This window comes from Marmota monax, unplaced genomic scaffold (genome assembly GCF_021218885.2).
Source record: "Marmota monax isolate L192 unplaced genomic scaffold, Marmota_monax_Labrador192_F-V1.1 WCK01_AAM20220418_F8-fsc00892, whole genome shotgun sequence".
In the NCBI taxonomy this organism is placed as follows: domain Eukaryota; kingdom Metazoa; phylum Chordata; class Mammalia; order Rodentia; family Sciuridae; genus Marmota; species Marmota monax.
Genome location: NW_026694480.1, coordinates 90588 through 107894, shown reverse-complemented (window position 1 = coordinate 107894; position 17307 = coordinate 90588). Strand labels below are relative to the sequence as shown.

General features: G+C 35.8%; 2 protein-coding genes across 4 annotated transcripts in view; both read left to right on the top strand.

Moving 5' to 3' along the window:
- The window catches only part of LOC124075592 (ufm1-specific protease 2), a 29086-nt gene that overhangs the window by 11298 nt on the left and 481 nt on the right, over positions 1-17307 (top strand). Inside the window, exons 8-13 of one of the 2 annotated variants that reach the window (XR_009224408.1) lie at positions 1204-1368; positions 1592-1716; positions 3862-3938; positions 5005-5129; positions 12503-12578; positions 15780-15906. Coding sequence is in view for 1 of the 2 variants with exons in the window: in XM_046419099.2 (XP_046275055.1) it covers positions 1204-1368; positions 1592-1716; positions 3862-3938; positions 5005-5129 (492 nt within the window). In the remaining variant the exon portion in view is untranslated. Of the gene's footprint in view, positions 1-1203; positions 1369-1591; positions 1717-3861; positions 3939-5004; positions 5130-12502; positions 12579-15779; positions 15907-17307 lie in introns of those variants that run through there. The other variant, XM_046419099.2, reaches the window with a different exon arrangement.
- Lrp2bp (LRP2 binding protein) overlaps positions 5006-17307 on the top strand; it is a 32347-nt gene continuing 20045 nt past the window's right edge. Inside the window, exons 1-3 of one of the 2 annotated variants that reach the window (XM_058571217.1) lie at positions 5082-5129; positions 12503-12578; positions 15780-15911. In XM_058571217.1, the coding sequence (XP_058427200.1) occupies positions 15817-15911 (95 nt within the window). In that variant the 5' untranslated portion in view covers positions 5082-5129; positions 12503-12578; positions 15780-15816. Of the gene's footprint in view, positions 5130-12502; positions 12579-15779; positions 15912-17307 lie in introns of both variants that reach the window. The other variant, XM_046419102.2, reaches the window with a different exon arrangement.

Below are 17307 nucleotides of genomic sequence, written 5' to 3'. Positions count from 1 at the left end.
ATCCATGGTTGTGCATCTGTGGACTCAGTCAACACCCTGATCAAAATTATTTTGGAGAAAAAATTATGTCAGTACTGAACAGACTTTTATTTCACAAGCAATTCAATTGTTTTAGAAAATAATATTGGTTTATAAAAAAAGATGTGCATTCTTAGCATTATACTACAACTAAGAATTTTATAATATCAACCTTTATTTTAGAGTTATTAAATAACACCCTGGGCTGTTTATAAAATGCAGAAGCATTTTATGAATCCTTCACTTATTTGTTTATACATTCCTTTAGTCCTTCATTTATTCATTCAGGAAGATCATCATTTATTCAACAACATTTGTATCAATTGAGTGCCCAGTCTGTTATAGAAGCAATGTTAAGTTAAACATCAAATAGTGATATGCTTCAGAATAAAGTAGGCTAAAGATGATGTCCAGGGCAGAAGACGGGTGGTGAGAGTGAGCATGCCATCTTTAGGTTGGATGGTCAGGGAAGGTCTCTGACAACTTAATGGAAACCTGAGTGGAAGAAGGGTGAAGCTGTAAAATTATTTGGGTAAATAGTTTTTCTATCCAAGAGAACCTTAAAGCTCTGAGGTCAGATTATCCCTGGTGTATTTGAACCCAAACCAGATGAAGAAATAGGGAAAAGCAAAGGAGATGAAGTTGGAAAGGAGACCACTGTTGGGTCCACTGTTGAGGAACTTTGGTTTTTAATAAAAGCCAAGAAAGAGGGTATAATGTTAAGCCATAGTTCTGTGAAGGCATATTTATTTATTTATTTTTCTAATTTGTTATATATACCAGCAGAGTGCATTACAATTCACATATTACATATATACAGCACAATTTTTCATGTCTTTGGTTATATACAAAGTATATTCACACCATTCATGTCTTTATACATGTACTTAGGGTAATGATGTCCATCTCATTCCACCATCTTTTCTACCCCCATGCCCCTTCCTTTCCCCTCCCACCTCTTTGTCCTAGAGTTCATCTAATCCTCCCATGCTCCCCCTCCCAACCCCACTATGAATCAGCCTCCTTATATCAGAGAAAACATTTGGCATTTGGTTTTTGGGGATTGACTATTTTTACAAGGTTCTAAAGCAATAGTCAGAACAGTAAACATGCCTCAGGCATATGTATAAAATATGTACTTCTATCTTAAGTTAATATTGTATTATATTTCTTCTTTTTATATAGATTTATGTGGTCCAGGGTATATATGGTTATCACCATTATATGCAGGATCGAATAGATGACAATGGCTGGGGCTGTGCCTACCGATCGCTGCAGACTATCTGCTCTTGGTTCAGACATCAGGGATACACAGAGAGAGCCATTCCAACACACAGGGAAATTCAGCAGGTACTAAACACCCCATTTTAAATTATAAGCAAGTATATGTTTTATTAGCCATTAATAATTTAATATAATACCATTAATAATTGTTATTGCCCTGTGGTGTAGACATATTGTTATTTTGGAGGAAAAAAATATTCTCATACTGGTAATCAGAGAAAATACCCTAAATGTAATTTTTAATAGTTGTCATGTATATGGATTTTTTTATATTTTTAAACACATAAAGGCTCTAGTTGATGCCGGTGACAAACCAGCAACATTTGTCGGATCACGGCAATGGATTGGATCTATTGAGGTACAGCTGGTACTAAATCAATTGATTGGTATAACTTCAAAAATATTGTTTGTCAGGTAAGAACACTTTAAGAAATTAGGTAAATCATTTCAAAGTGACAGTTTGTCATTTTTATTAAAATAATTTTTAAAATTATATATTTTCCCCTATTTATTTTCACTCCTTTCTCTTTCTCCTTACTTTATAAGTTTCATTTTTTAACCCTAAATTCTTTTATTTGCTCTTAGAAGACTTTTGAGTTTACAAATAAACTGTGGTATATACCTTCATTGTCTAGGCCTAATTTTAGCCTATACAAAGAAAACTTACAAGTATTTTAACCTTTGTATTTACAAAGTCTAGTTTGGGGTATTTTTGTTTTTTGGTACCAGGGATTAAACTCAGGGGTGCTTAAACACTGAGCCACTTCCCCAGCCCTTTTCTATTTTTTATTTCGAAACAACATTCTGATAAGTTACCCAGGGCCTAAATTGCTTAGGCTGGCTTTGAACTTGTAATCTTCCTGCCTTAGCCTCCCAAGCTGTTGGGATTATAGGCATGCACCACCACATCCAGCAAAAGTCTGGTTTTTGAGTGCTTAATTCTTCAAAAATTCTTGAAAGGACAAAATCAAATCTTGATCTGTGACTGACATTTTTGTTTTCCTCTTGCTCTTTTTCTAAGATATTAATAAACCAATAATGTGTCCAAATAATATACTTATCTTACAATTCTAGAGAATTCTATCATTAAAATGAGAAAATATAAATTAAGTTATATCACTTTCTCTAACCATAACTAGCTAACTCCATATTGTATGACCTCAGGTGTTTAAATGTATTTTTTTATTGATAACTATAGTTATAGTATCCTCATTATCAAGTGCTTTAATATGTCTGATTTCACAATTGGAATTTGGAATAGTTATGGAAATCACTGCTAAATAATGACAGATTAAGAAGCAAATAATTTTTTCAAGTGAGTTTTGGTACATTAAAACATTATTTATTAAGCCAAAAATTAAGGTTTAGCATCATCTGGCACCTCCAAAAAATGTAAACACAAAAACAAAAAAACATACTAATAGTGCCTGATTTATAATGGGCCAACTTATGATTTATTACTTTACAATGGAACAAATGCAATAACTCATTCAGTAGAAACCTTACTTTGAAATTTTTAAAAAAATATTTTTTAGTTGTAGATGGACACAAATACCTTTATTTATTTATCTTTATGTGGTGCTGAGGATTGAACCCAGTGACTCACCCATGCTAGGTGAGTGCTCTACCACTAAGCCACAAACCCAACTCCCTTACTTTGAAAATTTGATCTTTTCCTGCGTAGTGATATGCAGTTTAATACTCTGGTGGTGGTGGGCTAATTCCCAGTTAGCCATTTGTTTACAAGGAGAAACGCAATGTACTATGTTGCTAAACTGTGATGTTTGGTATATGAGGTATCTTAAATGCATTTCCAACTTATAGTGTTTTCAATTTAAATAATGGGTTTTGGGGATGGAATCCTATTGTGAGTCAAGGAACATATATGTACCTCCCTTTACCTCTCCATCTTTCTTTCCTTTTCTCAAAAGTAGAAATTGCATAATAATTATGTTGTACTTAACAACATTTTGCAATTTTCATACCAACTTCACAGACATACATTTCAGTCCTAGAATCTCCTCTGTCACGTCTATAGGTAGGTATTAAGGAAGAGAAAATACAGACTCAGAAATGCCATAGCTGGGGATGTAGCTCAGAGGTAGAATACTTGGCTAGCATGCTTGGCCCTGGGTTTGATTCCCTGCACCACCAAAAATATATAAATAAAAAACTCTCCTTTTTTCTAATAATTAAATTTCTGCATAAGAGTGCCCTGGACATCAAGATGAACAGTTTGAATCTCATATTAAAAATCTAGAACCTTCTTTATGCAGTTCCAGAAGCAGAAAATCAGGCCTTTCCTAGCATAGTTAGTAGCATAGTTAGTAGCCTTAAATATTTAGAGTTTCTGTTGCTTTAAATTGCTTTCTAGTCACCTTTGGCGGTGGGTGGGGAGGGATGCTTTCTAAGTCTGTTCTCTACCACTTGATTTTTACTTTTTTGTTTAAGTAACAAACAAAAAGGAAAACAAAAGGTAGAAAACATTGGCTCACCAAACTCATTATTTGACCTTAGTGTTCAAAGTAGTTCATCTAATGGAAAATGGTTTCTTTCTAGCCAAGGCTCAGAAATGGCTTCACGAGGATGGGAACTGGCTAATCATTTCCAGAGTGAAGGCACTCCAGTAATGATTGGTAAGGTATCTTGAACATCCTAGGCTAATTTGATAGAGTGGAAAATGTGTGAAATGACTTAGTAATACTTAAATGTTGCATAAAATAAGTCATTTTAAACATTTTAAAATTAAATTCTATACCATAATATTGGCTCTCTGGATATTTTAAAAATTTACAAGGTTCTTGACAGGTTGTAAAAAAGATTATAATAACAAAAAGAAAAGCTAAGAAAAGAAACCAATAACTATATTTAAACATTTGGAAAACTAAGAGAAGTATTAAAAAGGATAAAGCTGCAGTGGCACACACCTATAATCCGAGCAGCTTGGGAGACTGAGGCAGGAGGATCAAAAGTTCAAGGCCAGCCTTAGCAACTCAGTGAGGCCTTGAGCAACTTAGCAAGATCCTGTCTCTAAATAAATAAATAAAAAGGACTGGGAATGTAGCTTAGTGGTAAAGTACCCCTGCATTCAAGCCCCAATAGCAAAAAAAAAAAAAAGAGGAATGTAGCTTAGTGGTAAAGTACCCCTGCATTCAAGCCCCAATAGCAAAAAAAAAAAAAGAGGAGATGGTCACTTGACTAGACATCAAAAGTCATGGCTCAGTCACTTGGCTATCTGTGTGACACTGTGCAAATGATTTAACCTCTCTGGGCTTTATTTGTAGAATAAGAATATTGGGTTGGTTGATCAAAAGATTCATGAGTCTCTGAAGAGGCAGAAAGAGTAGGTGGGCAATATCATTGGAGATATCAGAGCAAATACAGCAGAGGCTCCACAGCAGTGATTATTCTATTGGGAGGAGTTTGGAGCCTCTGGCTCTTATCCAATTTAGATAATTTAAAGGATATGGCAGCAGAATACAAGCTTTATGTGATTATGAATACACGTTGCATCTTTCATGTGTCAAGGATAAAATTTTACCTTTTCAGAGTATATTTGACATCATGGTCTTTTACAATTAGGGTAATGAATTTTAATGCTATTTAGGTCAATAAGTAGGCAAAATAATCTCTCTCTTTATTTTAAAATATAATGGCAGTTTGAGATTGGTTTATGCCTCTGGTATGTCATGTCTTCTCTAGGAGGAGGAGTCTTAGCCCACACAATACTAGGAGTTGCATGGAATGAGACGACAGGGCAGATAAAATTTCTGATTCTAGATCCACATTATACAGGCGCTGAAGATCTGCAAGTTATTCTGGAAAAGGTAAGTATCCATTTAACACAAATTTAGCAACAAAGCCAAGAACTCAGAAGTGAAAGATAGCAAACTAGATATCAACAGAAAGATGACAAGCTGAGGGCAGTGAGGAGGCATTCTAAGGCTATCATTAGTAACTGTCTCTCTATACAGGGAGACTAGAAGGACAAAGTCAGTTGGAAAAGATAAAATTTAGGTTAAACTTGTAAAACCTTTCTCAGTTTTTATATTTAATAATGGAACACAAAGTTCATAAATATATTACTTTAGAGATTTTATAGCTTTATATAAATAAATACATCAAGGTTTACTGATGACTTAAAATATAAGGGTAGAACATATAAACTTTTATAATTTTAAAATTAACTAGAAATAGCCAAGAAAAATGCTGGAGATTATGGAGGATTGACTGCTTTTGATTTATTTACATATAACCTGATCTTATTCTATAGAGATTTTGAAGTTGAGACCAATTCAAGAATATTTGTTGATGTTTTACAATATCATTTAAAAGAAGAATTAATTTAAATTGATTTATAGGGAACTAATTCTCACATATGAAAATTGAGTACTAAATCTTCAGGAGACAAGTATTTTAAGCCGTAACTAACCCAAATTTTAAATAACAATTATGTTCTATACCAAATATGTTAAAATTACAAAGAACGCATACAACCTTTTAAATCATCAACTAATGAATGTATCCTACTATTTTATTACTCATTTATTACTCTTCATTTTTGTCATGTTTTTCTTAGGTCAGTATTGAGTTTAATTAGGTCACTTTTTGCAAAGAATGGGATGGTTTTAACATTGAAATTCATTGGTGAGGTATTTTCAGAAATTAAAAAAAAAAAAATGTAATTACACCTTTCTAAAGCCCTAAGGATAAAAAGTCAGCAATCCTGAAAGAAAGGCACAGGCTGCTGCAAGAACTTACAGGAGTTGGATGTACTCAGAGCAAGCTACAGAAGTGTGGCTGGAGAGACAGGCAGGAGCTAAAGCCAGGCAAGAACCCCAGGAAAAGCCTTATTTTCATCAGGGGAGTGACATAGATATTACTTCTTTACCACAGGCTTGAGGTGCTTTGCACTAGATGGAATTATCTATGCAAGATTTTCTGAAGTAATTAGAGGAAGTCAGGTTGTCCCCGATTGTTTTTTCTATAAATTGCAGTCTCCTCCTTTTGGGCTATTTTGATAGAATGGAAAATGTGTGAAATGAATTAGTAATATTTAAATGTTGCATAAAATAAGACATTTTAAAATATGTTTTTAAAAAATATGTTAACATTATTTTAGGAGTTATATTTCTGTAGAACTTCTGCAATAGCAGGAACCCCCTTGACACACAGTGCTTACAAGAAACTATGAAGCCAAAGCCAAGTGCAGCCATCAGTAGAATTTTGACTGTCACTTGATGCAACAGTCTAAGAGGCAATTCTGCCTCTTCTGTTCCTCTTTACCCTCTTGTGGAGCTTTCCTGTTTACATTCCCAGGCCAGTCATCTCCAAGAAGCATCGTCCTCCATATACTTGCCTTTTGGCACATTCTCCACCCATTTCTCATTAAAAAAAAAAAAAAAAAATTAGATCTGGTTGCCAGGAGAAAACCTACATGTCTGAAAGTATCAGAAAAGGTTAAAAAAAGGTTAAAAAAGGTTAATTTCATAATGGCTGGGCTGTTAATGTAGCTTTGACCCTGGAATTTAATCTCCTACCTAATGCCTGCTATTCAAGAAATTCCTTTGAAGTAAACAAATGAGTATGTGTCCATAGGTAAAAATTATAAAATATAAGTGGAATAATAGATAATCTGATTTCATCTATTTTCTGTTTGCTTTTATTTACCAAAGAACACTGAAAAACATTTCATAAACGTACAGCATTGAAAAGAGGAATAATTGGAAATACCTACTAATCCCCCATTTATCACTATTATGTAACGTTTAATTAAATTGTGTACATTTAGTAATAAAGCCATTGAAAATTTTAACTCTAATTCAAGTGAAGAGATATATAGTGAAACTAAAGATCTCAATAAGTGGCCTAATTTCACATATAAAAAATATCCAATCTTTTGAGAAGTACAAACTTCTTGGGAAAGGTGACAGATTGTATAGTTATTCCAAGTAACTTCTGCACCTGGATATTGTAGGCAGAAACATATTCTCATTCAATGACAATTTCTTCAGAGTCTATAATCACAAAAATTCTGCTAGTTTCAATGGTAACATTTCAATGGTCACTTCTTCAGTGCTTGATAAGAACTTGAAAGACTTGAGGGGGTTTTATTATTTTGTCATTTCTCCTGATCATATAGTCCTTTTGATGAGAGGTACAATTTACAGATAATAAATTTATAACACAGAATGGAATAGGGAAAAGGGTAGAAAGTCTTTAAAATTAGACCTGTAGATGGGAGAGTCACGTTTCTCATTCTTGAAGACGGAAGTTTCAGATAATTAAGTATAAAAGGTTAAAATGAGCCATATGGTACTAAATTTGTTGGAGACATCAGTAAGAACTCATAGATACCTAAATACAGATTCAGAAGGATAGTATAGAAATAATTTTAAGTATGTATACATACAAGGATTGGGAGACATAACATTTTCTCGCTCTGCCTGCCTTATAGAGCCTAGAAGCAGTAACCACAATAGCAGTGAACATATCAAGCACTCATGCTATTCTCCAAAAAAGGAACCAGGGCTCCTTGGAGAAACTGCTGATCCTAAAGTTGGACAGGGAAAATACAAGATGAGTCTAGAGTTTCTTGTAGTGCCAGAAAGTAAGGAAATGATCAATTAACAAATGAATAAGAGGCATATGTCAAGGGGATATTGGAGCCAACCTGAAAGAGCTCCCAAAGGCCCAAACTGGGAAAACTTGAGCAGCAAACTAGTGTTGGAAAACTCTGTAATATAGATATCCATGAGTTCACAGTGATATAAATAATTGAATAAATGGAGAGAAAAGACAACACTTCTTGAAAGAATTCCAAATAGTTCACATAGATATGTCCTCCACACCTTCCTCCTTCAATGTGGATATACATAATAACTTGTTTCTGAAGAGTAGAGTATGGGAAGGGGAAAAAAATAAGTGGAGAACCCTGTCAAGTACTACATTGACATGTAATTGTTAACATCATTATCAGTAAATCGTGTTGATAGTATGAACCCCTGATCTGATGTGATGAGAAGACCACTCCGCCTCTGTGATAGTCTTTTCCCCATGCCCATAACCCAAGTCTAACCATGAATAAATCACCACATAAACCTACATTGGGAGAGATTCTACAGAATACTCCTCAAAATTGTCAAGATCATGACAAACAGGAAGGTTTGAGAAACTATCACAAAACAGGATGGAAGTGAGACATGATGATAGATTGCAATGTGGTAACCTAGATAGGATCCTGAAACAGAAGATCATGGTAAATTTACCAATGACGAGCTGGGCACAGTGGCTCATGCCTATAATTCCAGCAGCTGGAGAGGCTGAGGCAGGAAGATTACAAATTCAAAGCCAGCCTCAGCAACAAGATGTTAAGCAACTCAGAGAGACCCTGTCTCTAAATAAAATACAAAATAGGGCTGGGGATGTGGCTCAGTGGTCAAGTGCCCTGAGTTCAATCCCCGGTACCAAAAAAAAAAAAGTACCAATGATGTTTTCTGAGTTGTGATAAATGCCATAAAAATGTGATTACAGTGGTGCACACCTGTAATCCTAGTAGTTGAGAAGGCTAAGACAGGAGGATTGTAAGTTCAAAGCCAGCCTCAGCAATTTAGTGAGGCTGTATAATCAAATTGTTTAATATGCCCGTGCTTTATGCAAGAAAAGTAACTCTAAACTGTTCACAGTTGACCACTACTTTAAAAACTACTTCAGGCCCTACATGAAAAGATTAGAATATAACTATATTTTGTGAATTTTAAGTTATAGTGTGTATGGTACACTCATATACTCTTAATAATCTCCACTTTGACTCGTGTTTAATACTACCTACCAGTCCCAATAATAGTACATAAGAGGATTCCAACAGCATGTATGTGCAAACTATTTCTTTCATTTAAAGAACAAAGACTTTAGATGAACACATATAATATCTTTGAAAAAGTATGCACATATAGTTTATAATCATATCTAATTTATCTTTGAAATATTTTGTTACAATAACTCAAAATTTGGCAAATTTTTTAACATCCTATTCAAGATGAACCCTAGTTAGGGCAGAGGGGTGAGAGGGGAAGGGAGGGGGCAGGGGGTTAGCAATGATAGTGGAATATGATGGACATCATTATCCAAGTACATGTATGAAGACTTGAATTGGGTGTCAACATACTTCTATATACAAACAGAGATATGAAAAATTGTGCTGTATATGTGTAATAAGAATTGTAATGCATTCCGTTGTCATGTATTTAAAAAATAAAATCAATAAATAAAAGCTGGAAAAAATTAGATAAAATATTAATTTTACTAACCAAATAAGAATTAAGTGAATAAGAATGCAATGCATAATGTTAAGTTCTATTCAAAATATATATCTAAGATTATACATTTCCAGACACTTTGAATAATTTGCATTTTTAAAATAAAACAACTGAATTTCAAAGTTTTAAGTTTTCAATCATTTAAAAAGTCATTTTAAATTATCAAATTATTTTATTCAATTGATAATATAAATTCTAATAAACTTAATCTCTTTTTAAAAACAAAGTTGCTAAAACTCTTGAAAACTCCTTGTATAAATGCTGTTAAGCACAGAAATTACCTAAATTAATAATCATATTTAGGCTCTCATGAAATCTGATATTTTACCCAATGGAATTGGGATATAGAACGTATTTTTAAAAAGTTATCTTCAAATCCCAGTGACTCAGATGACTGAGGCAGGAGGATTATGAGTTCAAAGGCAACCTCAGCAAAAACAAGGTGCTAAGCAACTCAGTGAGACCCTGTCTCTAAATAAAATAGAACTGGAGATGTGGTTCAGTGGCCGTGTGCCCCTGAGTTTAATCTCCAATACCCCCCCCCAAATTATCTTCAAATTATTTAAATTTTAAAGACTATTTTTAAGTTATTATCAAAGTAATTACATCATAGTCTGAGAGGCAGCATTACATATTGGCAGTGACTATGATTTTTAAAGATGCAGAATTAGATTCAAATCTTAGTTCCATCACTGCCTAGCAATGAAAGCTTAGATAAGAAACTTTCCTTTTTAAGAAAGGATTTTAAAAGCTTCAAAGTCAGAATAAAATAAGGATACAGTGCCTGACAGATAGAAGGCAGTTAACAAATTAATGTTTTTGTGATGAATTTTTTTTCTCACTGATACTGAGGATTGAACCCGGGGTGCTTACCACCAACCTACACATACCCAAATGTTTTTTAATTACATCATAGTCTGAGTTAATTAAAAAAAATGAACCGTTTTTTAATTTTATTTTGAGAGAGGATCTCAGTAAGTTGCTCAGTCTGGCCTCCCAAGTCACTGAAGCTACAAGCTTGCATCACCCTATAATGAGAAATATTTTTTAATATTTATGTGGTTTATTTCTTTTACATTTGTCCATAATCCCTGACCAATCCTATACATTTATTTCCCTTATTTTTCTTGAGTGTAGTTGGAGGATTAGCATTTTTATAGCAAAAAATGTAAAAAGAAGAAGTTTTTATTTAAATTCTGATATTGAAATAGAATATTATGGCAAGAAAAAAAAGATTTGACAGCCAAGTTTACTGAGAGACATATTCTAAATTCTTTTATCTCATCAGGAAGCCACTCTGATCACAGAATTTCTTTCCTTCCATTTGTGATACATTCCAACTATGATAATCAGGCTTCAGTCTTGCTATACTGGAGAGGAATGTAAAAAACTCCAAGACCATCTTATCGAACCTAAGTTACTAGAAGTCCAAGCTAGCAACATAGGTAGGCAGGTAGATAGATGGATACATAGTAGATGGATAGGGCTAGTAAAAAGATATACAGTCTACAGCAAAGATCTCCTTAAGTTAGTAGGTAGGCAGAAATAAGACTCCTAGACCATATTCTTATGGTGATATCAAAAGCTTAATAAATATTAAAGGATGAGATTTTGCTAGTAAAGCAGACATGACTGCCTTGTCTCCCACAAAACCAATGTATCTTGGTCTCACCCAGATCAGAGGAGCACTGAGCTTCTTGTACCTCAAACTTTTATCTCCTACCAATTTGGAAGAATTAACTTCTTAAGCACTAACTCATACATTATGTAACTACTCTGCCATCTGGGTTTCATATGGTGCCACAAGGAAAAGGGATATTAACATACCACAAATGCTTTCCCAGTGTCTGGCCTATCTGGGGTCTACACATTGCTTTTCTAGTTATGGTCTATCACACCGCCTTTTCTAGTTCTAGGGACAGTGGGAAGAAGGAGTAACAGTGGGAGAGTGAGGAAGTCATATTCCAGAAGTGGTTATTCCACCTCTACCTCAGAACCTGAACTGGGTGAGAACCTTAGAGACATCCAGTTAGGCAGGGTAAGTCCAGGGCTAGCAGCTAGTTTCTTTAGTTCTAATGTTGATAAGGGGAAAAAAAAAAAAAAAACATTAGCTTTCACTCATGCTACACTGCCCACGGAACAGTTATGACATGGATGTTGCAAGCAGGAAGCAGACAGATGGGTTGAAGGCAGTGCTCCTGGATTTCCATGGATTGTGTGGGGCACATGAGAGCCCCAGGGGCAGACTAAATTGGTAAGAGCATCAGTAGCCTAGCAAAGATTTGGATCAAGTAAAGAAGTGAGGCCCTCAGACTGGAGATAAAGTTTACAGACCATGGGCCTGAGTGGTGGATGTCAGCTCATCACTGTCAAAAGGACTTCAGAGAAGAGTTGTCCCCTAAGTGGTTGCTGAGAAAGCAGCCAGCCCAGGGCACAAATCTTCCCCGCTGTTCTTAGCAGAGAGCAGCAAGGACCCCAGGTCCATGGGGATCGACTCCTACAGCCAGGAGGAGACAGTGGGCTCTCATCATTCTGCACACCAGAGAAGACTAAATGTGAAAGAGAATTTTGAAATTATTTCAATGAAGAGAAAAAGAGATATTCTTAATTAACAAATTTAAGTTGTTTCAATTTCAGTGTGCATGTGTTGGGGTGGGGAATGATGGGGAAGACTATAGCCATTGTAGATGAAGCTGGATTACCTTTTCTTTGACAACTGTGGGGCTATGAGTAAATTTGTGACCTCATCACATTATTGTTAGAGAAAATTTGAGAAACAGATAAGAGAAATTAATGGGTTCACAATCTCAAATCTGTGATTCTAAAATACATAAAAGACTGAAACTGAAAGTACTTTTTAAAAAAATATTTTATTTTTTTAGTTGTAGTTGGACACAATACCTTTATTTTATTTCTTTGTGGCACTGAGGATTGAACCCAGGACCTCACAAGTGTTAGGTGAGTGCTCTGCCGCTGAGCCCCAGCCCCAGCCCCTGAAAGTACTTTTTATAATTCTTATGGCAGCACTTATGTGAGACTGTTTTTTTCTACTTTGTACGAACAACATTACATTTTTACTGCAAAAATAGTAATGATTATGGTGAAAGGGTGCTATGCTAGATCATACCAATGGTGTGCTACAATACTGTATACATATGTAATATACTGAATATTTATTGTATGATGTCTCCAAAATCCAACATATCTTTTTAAAGCTTTTTTTATTGTTTTATTTTAATCATACATAATAGTGGAATTTGTTCTTACCTATTTGTACATGCACACAATACAATATAATTTGGTCAACTTCATTCCCCAGCACCTCCCCCTTCCTTCTTATCCTCCCTCCCCCTGGTCCCCTTCCTCTATTTTATGGGTCTCCCATCTGTTTTCATGAGATTCCCTCCACCACCTTTTTTTTTTTTTTTTTTAGCTTTTTTCTCTCTAGCTTCCACATATGAGAGAAAACATATGACTCTTGACTTTCCGAGTTCGACTTATTTTTGCTTAACAATCTTCTTAATTCTTAATCCACCCATTTTCCTGCTAATGGTATAATTTCTTTTTTTTTTTTTTTGGTACTGGGGATTGAAGCTGGGTTGGGGAGAGGGTTGCTACATACTACATATGTCCCCAATTCCCACTTTTCATTCTTTATGGTTGAATAAACTCCATTGTGTACATATACCACATTTTCTTTATCCATTTATCTGTTGAATGGCACCTAAGCTGGTTCCATAATTTGGATGTTGTGAATTGTAATACGATAAACATGAACCACAAACATTTCTGGATTGTAAAACATCTTTCCCCAAAGCTTCAGATATAGTTTTAGATTCCTGTACATAATTCCATAACTCAATATAATTGTTTAGATGTAATTATATTTATGATCTCTGAATCTCTTCTTTAATTTTATGTAGTAATAAGCATAATTTAGGCTCATGGTTCTAGAGCATCCACTCTCTCCTCAGCTCATTGTCCCTCATAATACTGATACCTGAGTTCTTGATCACTAGCAATCATATTAGTAAATTCACAACAACTGCATTTGTACTGACCCCTATATTTCTAAGAGCCCCTTGTACTGCTAGAGAATGCAGTCTCTAAGGCCCAGGGTTCATGGAGGGATACATCTGTCTCCTATATCCAAAGGGATTTGCTGGAACCAGTGTAGATCCAGCTCATGCAAAGATAGCTTTCCAAAGCACAGACATGGTTGGGATACATCTACCAAGTGGCAGCCCTCCTAGGATGTGGCCCCCAAAAGCACGGGATAGGATAAGACCCAGGCTATTCTCTGTCCTCTCATTGTACAACTTTCTGGGCCTCTTGCTGAGAGTTTCTGTTCTCGACTAAAAGGCTCAGGGGGTTACTCCAGTTGAACTGGGCTAACTGGGCTGCACAAAATAGCCACACAAGAGACACAAATATCTTTTTCATTGGGGTCGCTGTGACAGCTCCTCTGACCTTAAGGGTCCGAAGGAAAAGAGAGAGGGAGAGAACATGTTGACCCCTTTTATTGAGGAGAAGCTATTCAAATGAGGCAAGGGGTCAGGTTTCAGGGGGCTGAGTCTATCTTCATGTTGTCCACTGTCAGCAGGTTGACTGACACCTGGGTAGGCCACACCCAAGGGCACAGTAAGAGAAGGGGTCACACACAAGGCACTTCCATGGAAGATTCTATCCTAAACAGGGCAAAGGGTTTACAAAGGAACAGGTGAGCATAGCTTCACCCATGGGGCTGTAGCAAGACACACCCATGCACGAGACACGACTCTTGAACCCAAGAAGGGTGGGGAAATCTCTGCCACATTTCTGTGACTGAGAGCCTCAGCACCCAACCGGGGAGTGTGACTCAGTCATGTGCAAGGTTAGTCTCCCACAGCCTCTGACTGACATCTGGATTATTTATTCATTCTTTTAAAGATGTTTTTAGTTTTCTTCATATATGTAACAGACAATTCTGAGATTATTTCTGCATATTTTATGTTTAGGTTTTCATTATAAATGAATACTCCTTGCCTATTGAAGATACACCTTTTTATCTTTGAGCATTTTTTTTTAATTTTGCCACTTTTCTGAACTAATAAGTGCTTTAAAGCCTATTCTTTTGGATCCTCAAAGTTATAATCATCTACAAGAAAGATTTTGTTTTTATCTTTTTGTGTACATATCCTTTTGTTTCTCACTTAATCTCTGACTTGAACTTTTAAAATATTACAGCATAATAATGGTGATACCAGGAATCTCTGTTTCTACCCTGATTTCAAGCAGAATATAACTTTTTCCTCTCAGAACATACCTTTCACTCTTTCTTGCTCTAAAATTAAAACCTGTGTCTTTTGTTAGACAAACTTCCCTGGAAGATAAGACTAAAGACAACAGGGCTTCACAGTATATGATGCTATTATCTGTTACTTGTAAGCTGCATGAGGACATGAGGAACATGAGCAACCTTGTGCGTCTGCTCATGATCGTTTTATAAAAGATTAATCCAGTTTTCCAGTTTGGGGTGGTTCTCATGGTCATTAGGACTATGGGTCAATTTAAATTTCCGTTAATAGATTTTTGTCCCTTTTTCCCTGAACTTTTGCTACACTTTGAGAGGGATGAGCAATTATTACATATAAAAGAATTTGGGAGGAAAATTCTCCAAGCTTATATTTATAACTACCATGCAACAACTCTTCTGCACACAGTCTTCTATAAATCCAGAATCATATTCATTTACCTTGTGTTGAGTGTTATTCTGTCAGGAAAGGACCTAGCTGAGAAAGGTTACCACACATTGGGAACAGGATGGGTGAGGTATGTCTCCTATGCAATTAGCATTCAGATTTTGAATATATCAGTATTTCGTAGCCTATCTTATTTGCTTACAAGAATGCAAGGTACATCAGAGAAAAGCAACAAAAATCGACTAGGCTCTCTCCTCAGGTGCTTACCACAATTTATATAGTTGTGAAAGATATCCCATTAAGCCAGGCACAGTGGCACATGTCTGTAATCCCAGTGACTTGGAAGGTTGAGGGAAAATGACACAAGTTTCAGTGGTAGAGTGTCCCAGGTTTAATCTCTAGTACTACAGGGGGGTGGGGGGTGGGGGAAGTGACCTGCCTTTCTGCATACTTTTTTTTTCTCTCTCTCTCATTTCAGGGAATGATGTAAATTTGCTGCACACAAGAGGAAAAGCATGAGACCAAGTATTTTTATATTAAATAAACAAATAGGCCTAGACAGAAAGGAAAAAAAAAAAAAGCCTGTTCCAAAATTGTCTTTTGAATTCAGGTAGCTAGTATTTTTATTTTTTTCTAATTTTCCATCATATATGTATAGATTATGCTTTCAAAATTACATGAAAACTACTAGCCTGTTTTATGAATACTGACAAAGACACAAGATGCCTGGGTCAGAGATAAGTGATTTCTCACTCCTGGCCAAAGCCGTAGTCAGAGTGTCAGCATATTTGAGCCAGTTCCCATGCCCTTCCATTCCCACAGAGGGAATTCACGGGTCCCATGATGGATGCCTACACACCCAGTCGACTGCTTCATAAGAGGGGAGCACTGAGCTTGAGGGATTCCCTGCTTTTTAGAAAAGCAAGCCTGCTCTTTCAGGGGATATGACCTTATCCTGCAACATCCCTTACTGCAAACATAATCCTGAGAATGGTTCATATAAAGAACACACAGTGCCTCGCTTTCATGAAACACCCAGTTTTATAAGTCAGATTTCTGTTTCTGTGATAAAACGCCTGAGAGAAATCAACTTAAAGGAGAAAAGGTTTATTTGGCTCATATGTTTTAGTCCTTGGTCACTTGGCCCCATCCTTGTGGGCCTGTGACAAGGCAATAGATACATCATAGCAGGAAGCATGTGACACAACAGCTGTTCATCTCATGGTAGCCAGAAAGCAAAGAGAGAGACTGTGCTTTTATAACAAAGCCCTTCCTTCCAAAAACTATTAAGCTATGAATCCATAAATGGATTAATCCACTCAGTAGGTCAGAGAGAGCCCTCATGATAATCACCTCCCAAAAGACCTTCCTCTGAACACTGTTGGACTGGGGAAGAAGCTTTGAGGGTACATTGCAGATCCAAACCATAACACCCAGAAAGAATGTGCAAGGATGCTTGAAACAGATTGCCTCTTTTAATGGGGGGATGAACTTTTAAGTGCTCTGTCTGCAAGATAGAAGGAGCAAAGTGTTCCAACTGAGGGGACTCATGTTTCACTAGGAACAGACTTTATCAGGGAGAAAGCTACAGAAAGGAAACAGCTCTAAGTTGTTTTCAGTTAACCTTCACAGCAGATGGGGATAGGGTCACTAACTCACAAAGAGGATCTGAGAAGGGCACCATCAGTATTTCCTACACCAGCTCTTCCTGTTACAATCATAGATTTCTTTCAGATTCTATGCTATCACTTAATGTATACAGTTTGTAATATAGAATTTTCTAAATTTACAACATATTTGAAGAGTTGTCAAGCTTCAAATGATGATTTTTTTTTAACTGATCCCAAGATTTGGCAGAAATAAACATGTGCTCTCACTTTTTTCCAGTGTTCTCTTCATTCTCATTTTCTGATAATAGAAAGTACTAAATTTCAGGATATTCTTTTACAAGAGTCCTTCCAGTTAAAAAAAAAAAGTCCCATGTTTTGCTTTTTTTTTTTTTTAAG